This window comes from Monopterus albus, unplaced genomic scaffold (genome assembly GCF_001952655.1).
Source record: "Monopterus albus unplaced genomic scaffold, M_albus_1.0 scaffold209.1, whole genome shotgun sequence".
Taxonomy (NCBI): Eukaryota; Metazoa; Chordata; class Actinopteri; order Synbranchiformes; family Synbranchidae; genus Monopterus; species Monopterus albus.
In genome coordinates this window covers 441,984-461,671 of record NW_018128089.1, presented here as the reverse complement: position 1 = coordinate 461,671, position 19,688 = coordinate 441,984, and the positions used below count along the sequence as shown (strand labels likewise).

Below are 19,688 nucleotides of genomic sequence, written 5' to 3'. Positions count from 1 at the left end.
AGGATGTCTAGTTAGACTGTTAAATGCTTAGGCATGCTTATGAGTTTCTACAGGGTACATCTGGTCAAAAATAACTAAAGAGAAAAGTTGATGACTGTCAGCAGACAGGGTGTTTAATATTATTATTATGACGTGTATAACTGTAGCCTTAGCCATAATATGTTCTTATGTTTAAGTCACGACATGCTCTAGAAGTCTGTGAGAATGTTTTTAGCTACACACCACTTAATCAACAGACACACACACGCACATTGATTTGCTTCATGTTTTGACTACTGCTATGGCCAGCTGCAAAGCTGGCAACAGAGACGTCTCGGTTGACATTTCTACACACACACATTGATCCCCAACCGAGGGGATATAATGTATAGGCCTGGTGGGTTCAGGGTCTTTCATCTTACATCTGCCTGCGAGCAGTTTGGAGGTGCAAGATACCTGAACGTGTAATGTTGATGTTACCTGTGATCCTTTGAATAAATCAGCACTGTTTTGAAGTTATTTGGACTGTCTCGTCTCTCAGAGTTAGCAATGGTAGCAAGAACCAAAGACCTACAGTTGTTAGTTTGAACTATACAGCTTTGTGTAGGCTGCTGACTACACTAATTTTCCTGTGGTTTCGTCAAGAGCTATCATCAACCAAGCTATGCCAACATAAACAACAAACACCACTATCTGGTTAGATAATTTTACTGTAACAGGATTTGAGGGGTCTTTTTTTTCCCGAGAACATGTTTGAATCTCAGCTGGGCTGATCCAGCTCACACCTTTGTCATCTTATCGGCATCTTGCAACTGCTGAATCTAACTACTTCTTCAACTGTTGTGCACAGACCTTCATTTTTAACATCTCAAGTGTGAGATTTTGCTATATGTCAATATCCCTGACCTCTCTCTCTCTATGCAGCTGCGTACCCTCACATGATTAGTTTAATGCGGCCCATGGTTTGTCTGCTGTAGCTGAACATCACGGTTAGCGGAGATTACGTGAACTTAGCTATGCGACACAGCTAACAAGCTAGACAGATAGCACGCTAATGGCATCCAAAGACTAGATGGGACCAACGGCTGTCAAACGCTAATGTTGGCTAGGGGTTCGCAGCTAAGCCGATGAGCAAACGTTATCCATTAGGAGATTTAAGAATTTACCATACACATCTAAGCCGCTACAGTATTCGACTGTCAACAACAAAATTAGCTTTACGTGACTTACTGTCGCCCCAAGACACTGAATCTGCTGTAGCGGCTAATGTTATTTAGCTCAACAGCTAACTAGCTGAGTGGTCCACTTACCTAGCGAGAATTACAGATAGATCCGAGCGGTTCTGCGTGTGTTTCCTCTCATTTATCCTCTCCCACACCTTTTCACAGCTTTGGGCGAGGTCGCATCCTGCTAAAGTCAACAAACAAATCCAAAACATAAGCTGCTCTATGTATTTGCATAGTGGTTCTCCAGCCAGAGGTTTCAGAAGAGTTCTCATATGCTGCTTTCACGGAATGTCGGCAGAATGGGGAGGATGGGAATAGTACCCACTGTAGTATTTAGTATTTACTGTAGTCATGGTACTACCACGCTGCGGAGTCTCCGTGTTTCATTAATTTTTTAAACATAGATTTAATGGGCACATACTAGAGGTGGTCCCTTCAAACGATAGAAGACGGATTAGTTGTGGTTAAGCAAAACGATTCATTTTTTTCATTGTCTGTAATCTTTATGGTTACAATTCTCCTCCAGCTGTTTTGCCAGATTACGTCTAAATTTAAAGAGCTCATATGGGCCTAAAAACAAACTCTTACATTTCCATGCAGATTCTCTGTCATCCAGGTCATAATAAGCTTCAGCAGTTCATGAAGCCTCTTAGATGAGAGTCTTCGACCTAAAACCAAGTCCAGTTGATTTATTTCTACGTTTTTCAGCAAACTCTTACATGCATTTATGTGGTGCACTGATGATGCACTGGATAGACTTCCTCTACAACTTTGTCAAGGCTTTCAAAGAAATAATCTTGTCCTAAAACTAGGTTTCGATCTCTCTCTGATTGATACCTATCGCATTTAAACCCCGACAGTCAAGAATTTACTCGCTCAAATCGGAATTTATTCTCTAGATCCAGAATCGATCTCTTTTTAATTTCAACATGAGCGCTTCATTTGCTCATTTGTCAGATCGTAAGCAAATTATTCTAGGAGCTGCGCAGGATACTGTAAAACTATGAAGCTAGTGGAAAATCTGCATCTCCTTTGGGACGATCACTTTAATAACAGTGTTAAAAAGTTAGTCAAAGGAAATTTTAATGATCTTACAAGAATACAAAATAGGATGGGAATACTTTAACTATAAGATATTTGGCTGTTAAAATATGCAGTTAAAACCCCTTAAAAGTAAAACAATCTAACTTGTTAACCAGCTGTTCTCAACAGAGAAGCAGTGGCTTAAGCTATGTAAGTCAAATCATTGTATTTATTCAAGTAGCTAGATTGTCTTGACTGTCATTCCTATTCAAAAGGTGGCGGTAAGTCACCCGACGTTTCTTGCAAATTGCCAGAAAAAAAAGAAGAAGAAGAGGCACGAAGAAGAAGAAGAGGGAAGAAGAAAAAAAAGCAAAAAGAGCCACTGTCAACACTGGGAGTTTTCATTGATAAAATGAGACATTGTGGATAAATGACATGTAAAGGTGGGACTCTAACTAAACGTACTATTCTGCGGAGCTATCATAGCAGCTAACTAAGGAACGTTTCAGTAAAGAAGCTTAGGAGTTAACGCGATACACTGACATTCATGGTTAATTTTATGTATACCTTATAGATAGCTATATTCTGAGTATCGCTTGTACCTTATTGCTAATTTTACCAGGTGAACGCTCCTTTGGCTAACCTTAACTAATGTGTAGTTTTAAGTTAGCCATTTAGCGAGGCTCAGAATAGCTAGATAAAGCGATAGCTACATCAGCTAACGTCAAAATGGCTAGCAGGAGTCACCACTAATTAATTAGGTCGTTAGGTCTACGTATTTAATACATTCGTACCAGACATTAGGCTCGTCTTCCTTTAAAGAAGCCGATCGTGTGCCTCTCAACGTGTAATTACTGGTATGTCTCAAGACACAAATCAAACCCCACAAACTTGCTACCATAGTGCAGCTTAGCATTAGCTGCAGTTAGCATCAGTCCGATAAGCCCTTTGCAGGAGCCGGTTTTTTAAACATCAAATAGAGCCGCGCAAACAATGGGAACAATTATATATAACTGTAACAATATGTCGCGGGCCATCTGGTGTTTGTCCTAGCGTTATAGAATGGCACACTGTCCTACATTTGACATGCTAACTTAAGTATTTCATTAAGGCTAATTTAACACTGTGGGGCAGGGTTGTTTTTACCACTTTTGTTCACACCTTGTTGAAATTATAAACATTTTAAGTGAAACTATTCTAAACAGTCACGCGTATTCTTTTGAGGGCAGGCTATTTTTGTACTATTCAATGCAAGGGATGGCTTCTACAAGTGGTGGCAAACACCCAGTTTAAGGAGTGTTTGATAAAGTATTAATATTGTGACAGTAAAGAATTGCATAATTGTTTTAGCAGTTTCCTGGTTCCATGCTTGTCCACAAACTGTATGGCCCTGACCAAAGACATTAATATATTAATTTTAGTTGAATGGCAAATGATTTGTAAAGTAACTGCATTTAGGAATAGTCTGCTCCCTCCCAGTCAAACACAAATGTTCAGATCAACACTGTAACGCATATAAGCACCTGAACTATAGAGAGCTGAAGTGAAACCGAAGCTTCCAGGGAGTGTTGTGGAAAAAAGAAAACATCATTCAAAATCCCATCGAGATTTCTAATCTAGCTAATAGAGAATGTGAAGTTCTCATCACACCATGTTGAATTTTGGGTAAATGCATCATTTTGGTGGGATTACACTTGTTATCCATAATATAAGTTCATTTAAAAAAATATTATTGGATGTAGCTGAAGTATCTGCTATTGTATGTAGCAGATACTTCAGCTACATCCAAATGCCCACTTTATTGTTCAGTTTGAGCACAGACAGGACAGAAATTGATTCCTCTGCAGTGTTTGTGTCATCTGCCGACAGCTGTTAACTAGTGTTAGCTCCCAAAAGAAGAGGTGAGATCAGGGTGCAGTGTCATTTTTCAGTCTGATCTCATAGACGGGATCTCTAGGTCTGCTACGAGTTATCTGTAGTCAGCTAAGGTTATCCATTCTGAATTACCACACTCAGTAAAGCGAGATCTAAACGATTTAAGCAACTTTTTTTTGCCAAACCAAACAATGTGTGCAGGTAAATACAGAAACCGTCTCCCAAACTGGTGCCCCTGTCCCAACAGCCAACACTGTGATGCACCTTCACATTCTCATTCACATTCTATAGCTAAACATCAAGCCTTGGAACACAGCTGTTTTCAACAGTATGCTATGTTATGAGTTTTGCTGCATTTGCTTACACTATCATGATATGTTTGTAAAACAACGTGTTATTGAGATTAACACAATCTTTGATTTTCCTGGCCTTTAATAAACACTAGGCCCATTGTGGTTGAAATGTCATCAAGCTGATTGAGGCTGTTTGACTGGTGGAATAATTGAACTGTGGGGCCAAGCCCAGATATGGCTGTAACTATTGTACATCATCTTACATTTTCTAAAAACAGCACAACAAGTTTTGAAAGAGGTGAAGATCACTTAGTTTTCTTGCAATGACCAATGTGGAAAAAATGCAAAATGAGAGACTACGTTGAGTCGCTGAAACTATTGAAACGGAGGCTAACTGGAGGTGACATCGTGACCTGGGCTCCATGTATATTCACACTTGACGCAGGTTGACTGTTTATGGGACTGTGTTATTCACATTGGTCACGTTGAAAATCTGTAAAGCCTTTCGGTTTCTTTAGACCTGATTTAATTCAGTTTTTCTCCCCAAATATATGCGGTAATCAGCAAAATATAACATTTTGATTTTTAAACCAACTGTTAACTAAGTGATATTTATTGTTTTTTGCTAAAATTAAATGAAGTATTGAAATATACTGTAATGATTAAATAGTAGTTGACATCAGAGGTTTATCAAACACTCAGCCTCAGACACACTACTATGTAACAATCTGGCCATCGGTTACCCTGGATGTTTACATGTGACAACACCAGTCGCGCATTCTTCATTCATAACAGTAGTAGCATAACTGTCACATAGTCCTGCAGAAGGTAAAATTTATGATAAGAGGCCTCAAGCCTTTATTACCATATACAGTAATATAACTGTGATATTACGTGAACCATCATATTGTACATCTTATCACATATAAGTTACTGGAGGAGATAATGTGTGCATTGTGGCTGCAGCTATAAGTAGAGCTAGCTAGCTGCAATGTTAGCAGTTCATCATCACATCTCTGAAAACATCAAAGCAAATTTCTAAATTGGTATTCCTTGGATAGATTGGCCACATATTCAGAAACTAAATGGTAATTTTTTTTTTCACCTATGTGAGAAAAACTATCAAAACTTAATAAACTGGCATAATAACAGTCCTAGGATGAAAATTCTAACAGCTTTGAGCCTGCACTAACTCCACTGTGGGTAGTGTCCAGTGCTTCCATACTACAAAATTATGTAGGGCATCCAAAAACTACTTGTGTACATATTTTGCCATACTAAGAATTTGGACATACTACTTGTCTCACATAGACATTTTAGCCTACTACGCAGAAGGCAAGTAGGCAAGTTCGGGCACACCCTTAGACTGCTTGTGAAGTTTTATAGCTGACTTTGACGCTGTCAGATGAAAAACTTGATCTGTGCCATATATGCTGTTATCAAGAAAAGAGTGAACAGCCCATTCTGAGAAACACCATTGTTAGGTTTTGTTGTGCAGCCTTTCCTTCAATATCCAATCGAACTGATTGTTGAATGAAGAGGTTTCCCTTTTATCTTCGGAACATGCAAAAGTAGAAAGTTGTTACTTGCCATAGCTAACTGAGCTTTAGAACATGTCTTAGTAAATGTTAGGTCTTTTTCTTTTGGACAAATTTGGTTCCAAATGTCAAGCTGTGACATGAAATAACTCTTATTTCCCCCCTAACAGATACTGCCACCTTTGCTATTGTGGAGCAGAGAGAATAATCAGGAAAAGGAGATGGAAAGGATTACTGCTCTCCACTTGTCATTGGACACTGCGTTTATACTCTCAGAAAGAGACTGAGTGGAAGTGAAAGGTAACCTCTGGTGAACAAGAGAGACAAAGAGAACATCCAAAGCTACAAACTGTACTTTATAAAGCAAAGGAAATGGCTTTCTTGGACAATCCAGCTATTATTCTGGCACACATCAGGCAGTCTCATGTGACCAGTGATGACACAGGAATGTGTGAGATGGTACTAATAGACCAGGATGTGGATCTGGAGAAGTGCCAGCTGGCTCTGGTGCCCGGCAGCAGCAGCTGTGGGTCAACAGGCTCCCTGAGTGAAGGGGGCAGCAGTGTGACAGACGGTCATGCCTGTGACCTCTCCCAGTCCATGGACATCACTTCTAGTTGGGACTTTGGCATCCGACGCCGTTCCAACACAGGTAGGCTCATCTGCAGGCCACTGCTGTTTAGCAGGGCAGGGTTTCTGTATTTTTCTCTCATTATGGTGGGTGCAGGCAGAACGCCTGATTTGCTGTTGTTTTGACTGGGTTTAATCAGGGTCAGTAGGTTAGTGAGGTTCAAGTCAATCATGTGTGAGCTATTGAAGACCGTTGCCACACAAGTGGAAAGGTTGGGGTTAGATTGTACTTGCTGTGTACTGTACTTATTGTATTTACTGTGTGAATCTAATTATTATGAACTGAATATACTGTATGTCGGGCTATGATAAAAGAGTGGGATTTTTATATTTTAGGCAGCTACAATAGCTAAACACACTGCATGCACTCTCAATGCGGACACGCAGTAGTCTATCCCACTAGGCTGCATGATACAGTGAATTTGTGGACTCCCAAGGTGTGTTTTTGATTAGTTCTTGTAAAGTGAGGGACGTAATGTCAGCTCACATATCATTAAAAACAACATTTAAGATATTATCATAGACGATATACAGTATATTGCACACCCCCAGTTCAGTTTTTGTTCAAGCTGTTTTAAAGAGGTGTATATAATCATTTTGGACCCTGCGGTTGTTAGACTGCATTATGCGGAGAGGCATTTGTGTTATTTGGCCTGGACTCATTGATATACACTGACCAGCCACAACATTAAACCGCTTGCCTAATTTTGTGTAGGTCCCCCTTGAGTTGCCAGCAGCTCTTACCCATTCAGATATGGACTCTATAAAACCCCTGAAGGTTTCCTCTGAGGTCGGACATCAAGACATTAGCAGCAGATCCTTTAAATCCTGTAAATTGCAAGGTGGGGCCTTCATAGATCGGCTCTGTTGTTCCAGCAAATCCCACATATGCTCCATCAGATTGAAATCTAGGGGAATTTGGAGACGAGGAAACACCTTGAACCCTTTGTCCTGTTCCTCCTGCATTATCCTGCTAAAAGAGGCCATGAAGGGGTGTCAAAGTAACATCCAGATGAATGCGAAGAAACACAGTTTCCCAACAGAACATTGCCCAGAGCGTCACACAGCTTCTGCTGTCTTGCTTTCCAGCTACCCATAGTGCTTTTTGGAGCCATTTCTTCCCCAGGTAAACGATGCAAACTAGCAGTCGACCGATATAGGTTTTTCAATGGGCAGTGCCAGTGCTGATCTCCCTTGATTTTTGTGCTAAGTTTGGTGGAGTGCTAGTTATGGTTGTGGGTATAAAGCTACAGCCATCTAGACTTTGACACCTGAGGTTGAGAACTGATCTGTGGTGGCTGTCTCATCAGAACTCCAGCAAGATAGCCGCAACAAACCTGGTAAAATATAGTAAGAGGGATGAACAAAAAATATTTTAGATTAAGTATGCAAGTTTTATTTGATGTTCTTCTTGGTGTGTGCGCTGCATATACAGTATGTGTGTGACTGTCTTTGTAGAGTGACTTCATGCCAGTCAATGTATAACGTGGTAGAGGATCATGGGGTCTTCCTGAAAACAGTTGTCCTTTTAGTCTCATTGCTCTCACATGCCCAGTGAAACAACATCATTACATAATGATACATTTTTCTGTTTCACTAGGTTTTCAGCAACTTTGACTTGATTAAAATACTGGTTTGCAAATTTAAAAGTTGTTTCTTTTCAGCCCAAAGACTGGAAAGACTAAGGAAGGAACGACAGAACCAAATCAAATGTAAAAACATCCAGTGGAAAGAGAGGACATCCTCCCAATCCGGTAACTTTTCTTTCACGTACCATTTTTAAATACATATGTATATTAAAATATATAATGTATAAAAGTTGCAAATTTTGTAACAAAAAACCTATTCACTTTTCAAGTGTTTTTTTGTCATATGGACAGTTAGGAAACGTGTTTCCCTGTACAATGACATTCTTTGCCGTCCACATGAATGCCACAAAATACAAATGAAATATTAAGTAGATAATCGATAGCAGTAATAGACTCTTCTGAGAATGAACACCTATTCCAGAGTGGACAAGCATGTGATCGATATGTGTACATAATAAAGGAACATAATAGTTTTACAGTGTGGACAAGTAAGATGACTGTGTGACCACTGATGGAGTGCAGTCTGCAGGTCATTCCACACATTTGCAGTAGGTTTCAAGTCTGGCCTCTGACGAGGACATTCGCCTTTTTCTCCTTCAGCCACCATGTGGTTGTGTTGAAAGGTGAACCTTCTTTTCATCTTCAGCATTATGGCAGAGGACAGCAGGTTTCCCTCAAGAATCAGATAGTACTTTGCTCCATCCATTTTCCCTTCTGTCTTAATAAGTGCCCCAGTTCTTGCTGAAGAGAAACACAACAGGATGCTACCACCTCCATGCTTTACTGTAGGTACAGTATGGTGCTCTTTGGATGGAGACTTGTATTGCCTTTCTGCCAGATGTACTGTTTGTCACTGAGGCCAATGAATTCAATTTTGGTCTTGGCTGACCATATCACCTTGTTCCATTTGGCCTCAGAATTTTCCATTTGCTCTTTGGCAAAGCTCAAATGAGCTTAATGGGTCCTTTCCTGAGGAGTGTTTTTATTTTTTTATTTTTTTATTACAACCCTGCTATACAAGCCTCACTCGTGATGTTGTTGTCACATGCACAAAATGACCACTCTTTGCCATGAAGTCTTGTAACTTCTTCAAAGCTGGCATTGGCTTCTTGTTAGCCTCTCTGACCAGCTTTCTCATCCCTGCCATCCAGTTTGGAGTAACGGCCTGACCCATCCCACCAGAAGCCATGTTAAATTAGTTAAGATTAGTTAAACTTAGTTGAAACTCAGTGCTGAGGAGAAAACACATGGTGTCAAAATTGTACTGGGCAAAGGGGCAGCAGGCGGAATCACACAGTCCAAAACAAACAGACATTCTGCTTCAGAATGGAAATTTCAAAGGAGAATATACTGGCTGTAGCGTTGTTGTTGGAGAAGCCAGTATTTCAGTTTATCATGTGTCTTTAATCTCTGATGATATGTCACGGTCATTTTATGATTTAATACAATGAATACATTACGTATTGTTCCTTCAAGAAGCAAAATGAAAGTACAGATATTGTTATCAGTGTACTTGAAAATAAAATATTTGCTGCATGTTGTTTTTGCTCTTATGTTTTATGTCTAGTTGAGGATCTGGGGTCTTTGTTTGAAAAGCGGGACTTTAAAGACAGGCTGCGGACAACAGGTACCAAATCCACCCTTTCACTGCGGCTGGAGCAGTGTCCCCAGCAGCTTAACAACCCATTCAATGAATACTCCAAATTTGATGGCAAAGTGAGTTATTTCACATTTTAATCCTGTTTATGTGTATTCTTCATTAAAAATGATTCTTAAAAAAATATGTATCATTCTGTAACAAAGCATAACTGTTGATCGTTTTGCAGAGAAGGGAAAAATGAGCACATTGATTTTCTGTTTGACTAAATTAATCCAGTGCATCAAACCTTTTGTCTACTAGGAAATCACAGGAGTTTGTTTTGAATACAAAAACACTTACTGTGCTTTGAAGATTTCAGTCAGTTTTTACCTTACTCAGAAGGTGGGAGTTATGCTTTTGCTGGCTCTGGTTTGTTGGTTTGTCCAAGGTAACTTTATTTGTCCCCAAGGGGAAGTTTGCTGTACAGCCAGTAGCACACACACACATTCATTGTCACATCACAATCATATCATCATATAAATCATAAAGACACAAAAAACAAATAAAAAGACTATCACCTTTCCTGAATGAATGCCAATCATGATAACTTATATTGTCACGAAGCATTATTTAAAAAGCCAATGGCAGTTGGGATGACAGAGTTCCTGAATCAGTTCGTTCTGCATCTTGGTAGGTTATATCCGCATCCAGAAAGGAGCAACCTAAATTTAGTGTGCAGAAGATGGCTGCTTTATACAGCTGGTGAAGGTCATTCCTTTAATTTTACTGTAAGCCTTGACAATACCCTGTAACCTGTTCCAATTTTTAAGTGACAAATGGCCATACCAATGAGAAAGTGAAAACAAATTCAATAAAACCTGAGTAAAACATACCATAAAGGTGTCCAAATCAAACCTATTAAGTTTATGAAAAAAATACATCCCCTGATTAACAAATAAAATACACCTGCAACTCAAAGGAGAGGATGTTATCAACAATTGAACCCATGTATTTATACTGGTTCACCACCTCAGCATTCTGACTGTCAATGATGAAGAGGAAGATGACCAATTTACTACTTTTTTAAAATCATATGTAGTCTTTCAGTGTTTCCCGTACAGTGATTTGTTTGGGGTGGGCTGCCACAATATCACCTTTGACCACCAAATATTGATTTAAAATAGGGTCAATCTTAAGTCACTGTAGTGCTGTTGCGTAGCACATGTATTCGCTGTCACTCCGTGCCCTGCTCTGTTTCTCTCTCTCTCTCTCTCTCTCTCACACACAAACACTTGACAACTAAGACAACGGACTTTCTCTGACCAGCTCCTTCACTTTTACACACTTCGTTTGTTGATCTAACTTTAAATTTAAAGTTGCCATTTTGCCCATAACTCTGCACTCAACACTCTACACCCATAATAAGGGTGTAAGGATGAAGACCCCCTGAGTAAAGTTTTAGGTAGCCTTTGCTGTCATTTTTTTTTTTTTTATCCTGGTACTGTGAAGTCAGGATTTTTCTGTGAATGATGTACTCACTGTCTCTTCACTTTTTAGGGTCACATTGGCACAACAGCCACAAAAAAAATCGACGTCTACCTTTCAATGCAGATGGCTCAGGAAAAAGTACATCCGATGACAGTGGTGACCATTGCTAATGCCCGCGTCCATGACCTTATCGGGCTCATCTGTTGGCAGTACACAAGTGAAGGAAGAGAACCCAAACTGAAGTGAGTATAAACATAGTGTATGCTGACATCATATTTTCAGAAAGTCAGCTTGTGTAAAACACACTTTTCATCTGTTTCTCAGTGTAATCATTTGTCACATCTCTCCACAGCGATAATGTGAATGCATATTGTCTCCACATTGCGGAGGATGATGGTGAGGTGGACACTGACTTCCCTCCACTTGACTCCAATGAGCCAATCCACAAGTTTGGTTTCAGCACTCTGGCCTTGGTGGAGAAATACTCTTCACCTGGCCTCACTTCCAGGCAGTCTCTTTTTGTCAGAATGTGAGTAAGAATTATAGATAAACATGTTCATACACTATTAGTTTGGACACGTTTCCCCATTAAATTGAATGGAATTTTGTTTAAACTTTTAATTGGTAGTGTAGGCTACAACAAAAAACAAGGATAAATATGTGAATAATGTGATTATCCTAAGTTTTTTCACCCAAGCTTTAGGCAACATGCAACTGCATGCTGCAAACCATCTGCACTCTGACCCACTGTATGCTGTCTGCATATATTCAGAGTGTAAAGATTAACAGATATTATGGGTGAACCAAACAATATTTGTCTTGTACTGAAATATTCTGTAGTGTTTCCAAACAACAAAATACTCCTTTGGTACCTACTAAAATGTGTCTGTAGCACTGGGTATCATAAACTGTCAAAGTAGTAAAATTAGCATGTCTGGTCAGATTCATGTTCTTGTTTACTTATTCTTTGATCATATAGTTTCTTTTCGTTGAAAGTCCTGTAGAAAGTCCTGTAGACTTGTTAGGGCCTGGATAGCTTGCCATCATGGAGGGGAAAATACATTTCATGTATATCAAGGAATCCTACAGGATAATGTCAGGGTGGCCGTCTGTCAGCTGAGGTTCAGTAGGAGTTGGGTGATGCAGCAGGACAGTGACCCTAAACGCCTAAATCTATTACAGAATGGCTTCAGAACTAGAAAATTTGCCAATTGGAGTGTCCCAGTCATTGTATTTTTTTCTAACGAGCCATGAATTAAAATGCATAGTGTTGTGTGGCAGCAACTACTCATTTACATACTTTGAGCACATTTTTCTAATTTCTTTGTCTATTACTTTGTAATATTACTCCCAGCTCATCTACATTGTAGTAACATACTTTGTGGTTATGATACTTAACATTGTTTTTATGTTTTTCATGTTATACTACTGTTGGGTTGGTAATTTCCTTTACATTACAATTTTCTGTAACATCTATATGTATTCCATGCAACAACTTGGTTATGTGCCAAGAATAGCGGAGAATCTGAGACACTTGCTTACAACCCAGTGTATGCATATTTTACACATGACCTTTCTCCTACATTGTGTAATGAGCCATTGTAGTGGGTAAAATCAATGCACAGGGAAAATTACTGCAGTTCCAAAAACTACTATATACTGTTTGTTTTAACCACTACACCATACAGCCAGAAAGTCTGCATTTTAACCTCTGTAAAAGGTGCTATATGATTTTAGAATACCTGTGAAAGGTAACTTGAATAGGCTAGATTCAGCATGCAGATGACAAGGCTTCAGCCACTGAAAGTACCACACGTAGAGCACAGTTGGAGGAGGACATAGAATAAGGGGAGAGGAATGTGAGAGAGTGTGTTTTTCATGTGTCTGTCAATGTAAATTTATTGCTGTTAATCTCACTCCAACTTGTAAAAGTAAACTGCCTGAAATGGGAACTATAGAGTCCTGGTCCTTCTCTCACAGTTCACCTAGATTGAGACACAGAATTCATGCTTTCAACCACTATACTATTATAGTGACTTTCAGTTTATGTGTCATGTCCAGGGGCTTTCTAGATAACAGGGACAAATAAGCAGTAGGGAGATTCTATTACTGCCGGTGTACTGCTGTGAAAATAGAGATACAGTATGTTAATTCAGGTGGACCTGAATAAGGCATTAGGATGAGCAGCCAAATGTCTTATGTTGTACTTTTTCAGGTCTAGTGGAGTGTTGTTTAGTACATTTCGTGGATGATTGAGATAAATCTACATAAGCATCCTTAACTTTGCCTTTTTTCTTTTCTATTTTAGAAATGCAGCTCATGGTTTCTCTCTAATCCCTGTGGACAGTCTGAAGGTAACCATGAAGGAAATTCTCCAGAAAGCACTCAAGAAAAGAAAAGGCTCACAGAAAGGCTCAGGTAGTGACACTTGAACACCCTGAACTCCTCTAAGTGTTAGTGTATTTTATAATCATTATCACTCTAGCTTCAATGAATGTGAGGACCGTGGCTAGTGGACACTTGAACAGAATTATGCTTTTGGGTGGAGCTCTGCAATAAGAATGAGAGCTGTCCCCTACTTATCTCCTAAACCTTGGTTAAGAAAAGCAAAGGTGTTGTCATCATTCAACAGGGCCCATGTATCGTCTGGAGAAGCAGACAGAGCCGAACGTTGCAGTAGACCTGGACTCGACACTGGAGAGCCAGAACACCATGGAGTTTTGCCTGGTCAGAGAAAACAGTAAGTGATCCCAGTAGGTCAAGTTGCACTTCTGCAATTGGCCTATCTTCTCAACTGCCTTAAACAGTTTATTAAGCTTCTCAAGCTTCACTTCACCTCTGAGAGCGGTTTTAGATGTAACTATTTGATTTTACATATTAGGAGAGTTTGGACTAAAAGAATATATTTTTGTCAAAACTGGCTGTCTTTTGCTGCATTTCCACTATCAGAACCTAATGAGTAGTATACCCTTAACCATCACCAAGCATAGTCTTCTGGGTTGACACGCACTGTCCTGCTTTGTTTTTCCACTGTATTTTCTCTGTCGGTCTCTGTTTAGAGGAAGGAGGGGCTGCTCCTCTCTCACACACCCAGTTTTCTGTGTGTTTTCACACGGTTCTTGTAGTGCTAATGTTTGAGGCATGAGGGCGCAGACATTTAACCAATTACCGGTGACTACTCTGCGCACATGCAACCCCCTCGTGTTCCTAGCACTTGATTTTAGTACTACCTCCTGAGGGATGCTAAAATTTAGCTCCAACAATGCACCTCCAAAGTGGGCATAGTGGAAACAAACAGAACCTATGACAAGCATTACTCGGGCAATACATTTCAGTACATCCCTATAATGGAAAAACCCCTATAGATGTAATGGATACATTTAAATTGATGACCTTTTATGCCCATGGAGTAATGTACATTTGTCAATTTTTGATGCAGCTAAGGAAGTTAGGTGCGCTTGATTTGATGCATACGATCTTCCTTGTTATACAAACATGACAATCAGTCACATAAAAATGAAATCACAATTTGCGAATCCAATTGTAATTATATGTTGATACAGTAACTTCTAAGGTTTTATTTACTTTTTTTTTATTGGTTTTCTTTATTATTTCCAGGCTCCAGGGGAGAGGAGAGCTCAGAGGAAGACCCTCCTATTGACCTCACCACAGTCCAAGACATGTTGAGCAGTCACCATTATAAGTCCTTCAAAATCAGTATGATCCACAAGTTGCGCTTCACCACAGATGTTCAGCTAGGTACATAACCCTTAGTACTTGTAATGTAATGTAGATAGACAGGTATATAGACTTTTATTGTCATTGTGTTACACCGAATACCTAGCAACTCCAAGGGAATCAATAAATTACAATAACTTAAGCTACAAATACATTTAAAAGTGCTAATTTACACAGGACAGCTCTGGCTGCTGAAGACACTGATCACTGAGAAGTTGCTGAGTGTTGAAATAACAACATAAAAGTGGAGCCAAACAAAATTTGACTGAAAAAAGTACAAAGAAAAAGAAGGCAAGAGCAGAAAAATGGGAGAAAAGTTAAAAGAAGAAATGAGGTACAAGTGAAGGAAGGAAAAAAGCAGGGTTTGTTCTTATGTAATGTAAAACATGCCAGATGTTCATGGCCATCCTGCAGAATATGCTACATTCTCATCATATGTAGATGTGGGATAAGCTGATAGTTTTTATCAGTGAAGATGTTTCACTCTGTTGGAGTTGTTGGAACTACAGAGAAACGCTCAGTTCACTCTTATTATTCAGTGGCGTTACAGAGTGATGCCTCCTTACCTCAAACGATCTTCAGCTAACAGCAGACAGCATGTTGTTTATTTATCCACCGGCTGCAGTGAGGTCACAAACCCAAAAACAGAGACTTTCATTTTGCCCTGTCATCAGTTGCTAAGTCACAGAGGTCATTAGCTGGTATGACCCCTGCTGGTTGCCATTTTAGCCAGAAACAGCAACGATTACCAGAACCTGCTACCTGAATGATTTGTGCACGCTGTGCTTTGCTAACAGGATTGTAGATGTCACTGGTACTGCTGTGTGGCAGGGAGGGGGTGGGGGGTTAAATCATGATGGCAGCTCACCATCATGATGCCTGTCTAGCTGTCTCTAATAAGGATGAAAGAAAGGAGGAATAAAAACACTACCGAGAAGGTCAGTCTATCTATTGTCAGTGTTAGAAGTATTAGTAGTAGTAGTCATAAATACTAGTAATGAGAAATAATAACAATAATAAAAAATATTTAAAAACTTCAGGTGCTATTTTACTTGTGCACCAATGAGAGATTACCATGTGTTTGAATATGTGTCCCATGTATATTCATGTACTGACCTGCAGTTTTCTCTTCAGGCATTTCAGGAGAGAAGGTCGAGATTGATCCTGTCACCAATCAGAAGGCCAGTACTAAGTTCTGGATTCGGCAGAAACCCATCTCTATCGACTCAGACCACCTTTGTGCCTGTGACCTTGTAGAGGAGAGAAGCCCCAGTAAGTGGACCACAGAAACACTGGCTTACTTTCCTCAGTTGTAAATGATTTTCACAGTAGAAACCATCTCCCTTATGCAGTCTTGTCTCAGGACACGTTTGCATGCATGCAAATTGTAATTATATGTTGCTACAGTAACTTCTAAGTTTTTATTTATTTATGCAGAAGATTGTATTAACTTTCTTTATTTGAGGCAGCACCTGGAGAAGTAAAATGTATGTGTGCAATGTTAATCCAACTTGCCAAATCTAACAGACATTTTACCTCATCCTATCAACAAGTTTGTCCTGTGAAGAATCAAATGACTTTTCCCTTTACATCATTTACACATTTTTTTTCTTATCCTGCTCACATCCGGCAGCCAGTCATCTTCAGCTCTGAGGAGATTTGACACTTCCATGCTTTATAGTTCACACAAAGAAATGCTCTCTGAGACAGATGGGTTGCTAGGCATGATCTGTGTATCATTGCTATTGTCCATTTCTGTCCTATTAAACCTGTTTTCCTCTGTCTTACAGGCCATGCAATATTTAAGCTCACTTATCTCAGCAGCCATGACTACAAGCCTCTCTACTTTGAGTCTGATGCTGCGACTGTGAATGAAATAGTGCTAAAGGTGAGTTTTGGCTGGAGAAGCATTGTTTTATTTTGAAGATTTAATCGTTTAGAATATAGTGGTCTGAAGATAAAAACTCAGAGGTCATAGTTCAGCCTTTTAGGAACTGTTCCACATTACCTATATGTAGTTTTTTTTCTCATTTGATTGTAATATGGTGATATTTACAAGATATAAGAAAGCACAGTAGAGATTAGAAAAAGATGATGAGACCAGTCTGTATAAATGTGGATATTTATCTCAGGAGTTGGTGGAGACCAAATCAGAGCTAAAAGAGGGAATATTAGTTTCATTCATCAGGTAGACAGAAAGAGCTCCAAATGAGTGCTACTGTTGTGTGTGAATGGTGTGTAACATATTCAACTTATCGGTGTTAAACAGAAAATACATCAGCCTTGTGTTAACAGCTTGTTCCACTGCCTGCATTTGGTTAAAAATAATTTACCATTGCTTTGCATACAAGTTATTATGAGTTTATTATATTATAAACCCAGAAGTTAGAAGTTTTTATGGGTCATGTGCATAGATTTATTGCTGAAGTCTGGATATGGCACTGCCACTCATTCAGCCAATTCTTCTCAGTGGCCACTTGTGCTGCTCCAGTGAAAAAAGGATTTTCTTTGTAGATCATAATGATAGAATATGTAAAACTGTTGACAGGACACCTTGAACTGCAAACGAAATCAGTTTTTAGTCTTTCTGTTGTATATTTTTAATCCATGGGGCAAGTTTTGTTTTACATTATCCCAATGTAAAGTCTATGGGCCACGCAGGAGCTCACAGGTGGGAAAACAGTAATGCACATGTGCAGTGGGCTGTGCAATGTGAAAGCAAACCCAAAAGAAAAACATTTTTTTAGGTTTGTGTGTGCCAGAGAAGTAACTTCAGTGAGGGAGAATAGGCACCATTATGTAATCCTGGGTCTAGGTATCAGCAAAGGATCCATGCTTATGTGCCAAGCAAGCACTTTTCATTCAAGTGACTGGGTGCCATCTTTATATCCAGGATCCAGTTATCCTTAATGCATTCATTGTCTAAAACATGGCAAAAAATGGCAGACATGATCTTTTTTATGGCAGAAACAGATGATGGAGAGCATGAAACGGCAGAAAACAGTGGCTGACTGAAGTCGGCTGAGGTTTGGGGGCACTCTATATTACCGAATAAAAAGAAGATTAAGTGTTTAGTATACAAATCTGATTTGTTATGGCACTGAAGCATGGAAGTAACGTTAACGTATGAGCAGTTGAAGAGAAAACCTGTTGGAGACAGAGACAAAGGGGATTCTGGAGCACACCAAGTCCACAGCACATTTTGAGGAGATGTAAGAAATTAACAAACTAAAGTTAGGAGTAAATTTTTTATACATAAAAACAATGGTAATGGTAGAGCAAATGATTTGCATTGAAGCCTTGTTCTCATTTTTTCAGTGCTTAGGAAGCATTTATCAAAAGCACAGAAGAAGACGTAGTCCTCACTCCAACTGGTTCCTGTGTATTTCTACTGTCACAAAATTTCAAACCTGTTTGTTGTCAACCATAAAAATAACATGCAGAATCTGTTTTATACACTAATGCACTGCTTGACACAGCTCACATTCAGCCGCTGATTAAATATTAAAGGATGTACTTATTCAAGTATTGAGTGGAAACATAGATCACAAGGAAATGTCAATAGATAATAATTTTATTGAATATGGTACAATAGGCCACACTGTTGTATGGTTGTGTCCATGTACATATATGACAATATACAGTATATGCAAGTACAGATATGTAGAGCATAGTATAAGGACAAATATTTATTGCTGTATTGTTGTATTCAAACTGTTTAAGTATCCATAACAAAAATGTTGGTGTAGTTGTTGATAGTTGATTAATAGACGATTTAAAATGTCATATCTGCTTACAACTGCATGGTGGTGGGATAGGGTTACCATCATGAAAACAGTTTTGATGATGTCTGTATCTATGGCTTGTTATCAGACACATGAACATTTAAAAATGTTTCATGAATACTTTTTTATTACCCCCCTGTTCATTTTCAGGTGAATTATATCTTGGAGTCCCGGACCAGCACCTCTAGGGCTGACTACTTTGCCCAGAAGCAGCGGAAACTGAACCGCCGGACCAGCTTCAGTTTCCAGAAAGAGAAGAAGGCCGGCCAGTAGACAGACTTGAGCTGTCTGTCAGTATATGCACCGACAGATGCATAAACGAGGACTGACTGTCTCATATACAGACAACTTCAGGCTAAACAGAAGTCAGAAATGACAAGGAAGTCCAGTCGGAGAAGATAAGAGCAGGAGAGCAATGGGCACAAGACGGACTAGGGAAATGGGTCTATGCTTCAGCTGAGCAAGGTAGACATCTCTGAAAGACCACGAGTAAAGAGTTGAGCAAAAACAGACTAATTACTTTTCTAATAAAGAAAAAGACTGAAGAACGTGGGAGTGTTTTGGCTGTCGTGTTGCAGTCAGTTTTTCTTTAGCTTATTCACTGCCTCTGTATTAAAGTTCTATCCTCCTGGATGGATTTATCCAGTGTCTATATGATGTTTGTGTGCGCGCAACAAATAAATCAAAGGCACTTGTTAAATGATTCTCTCTATATTGAAAAGAAAACAATATATTTAGATATTTTAATATCAAGAAATGAAATGATGATATAGACATTAAATAGCCCCGTCAGAAAACTTTTTGAAATTAGATTATTACCCTTCTGTCCTGAGTCCTGATTGCAAATCCTTAACATCATCTACACTCCATATTTTGGAATCTTTGCCATGACAATACACATTCCTGTCATAACTGATCACCACTTGGTGGCGGTATCTCACCAAA

At 39.3% G+C, this 19,688-nt stretch overlaps 2 protein-coding genes across 4 annotated transcripts in view; one reads left to right on the top strand and one right to left on the bottom strand.

The window, feature by feature from the left end:
* Positions 1 to 1,557, bottom strand: part of mvb12ba (multivesicular body subunit 12Ba) — a 10,066-nt gene extending 8,509 nt beyond the window's left edge. For all 3 annotated transcript variants that reach the window (XM_020618761.1, XM_020618759.1, XM_020618762.1), the window contains exon 1: positions 1,290 to 1,557. The gene's annotated coding sequence lies outside the window, so the exon portion shown is untranslated. The remainder of the gene's footprint in view (positions 1 to 1,289) is intronic.
* Positions 1,558 to 2,530: 973 nt separating this feature from the next.
* Positions 2,531 to 19,459, top strand: mapkap1 (MAPK associated protein 1). Its single transcript, XM_020618856.1, has 12 exons — positions 2,531 to 2,671; positions 6,105 to 6,586; positions 8,229 to 8,318; positions 9,721 to 9,869; positions 11,290 to 11,462; positions 11,573 to 11,749; positions 13,529 to 13,638; positions 13,853 to 13,960; positions 14,839 to 14,979; positions 16,093 to 16,230; positions 16,749 to 16,846; positions 18,894 to 19,459. The coding sequence occupies exons 2-12, from the start codon at positions 6,307 to 6,309 to the stop codon at positions 19,014 to 19,016; spliced, it is 1,587 nt and encodes a 528-aa protein (XP_020474512.1). The 5' UTR covers positions 2,531 to 2,671; positions 6,105 to 6,306; the 3' UTR covers positions 19,017 to 19,459.
* The last annotated feature ends 229 nt before the right edge of the window (positions 19,460 to 19,688 follow it).

Bases quoted from the DNA above. Each gene is read 5' to 3' on its own strand.
- mapkap1 (XM_020618856.1), top strand. From the start codon at position 6,307: ATGGCTTTCTTGGACAATCCAGCTATTATTCTGGCACACATCAGGCAG. The intron at 14,980-16,092 runs GTACATAACCCT...TTTTCTCTTCAG, and splicing joins CACCACAGATGTTCAGCTAG to GCATTTCAGGAGAGAAGGTC. The intron at 16,847-18,893 runs GTGAGTTTTGGC...GTTCATTTTCAG, and splicing joins TGAATGAAATAGTGCTAAAG to GTGAATTATATCTTGGAGTC.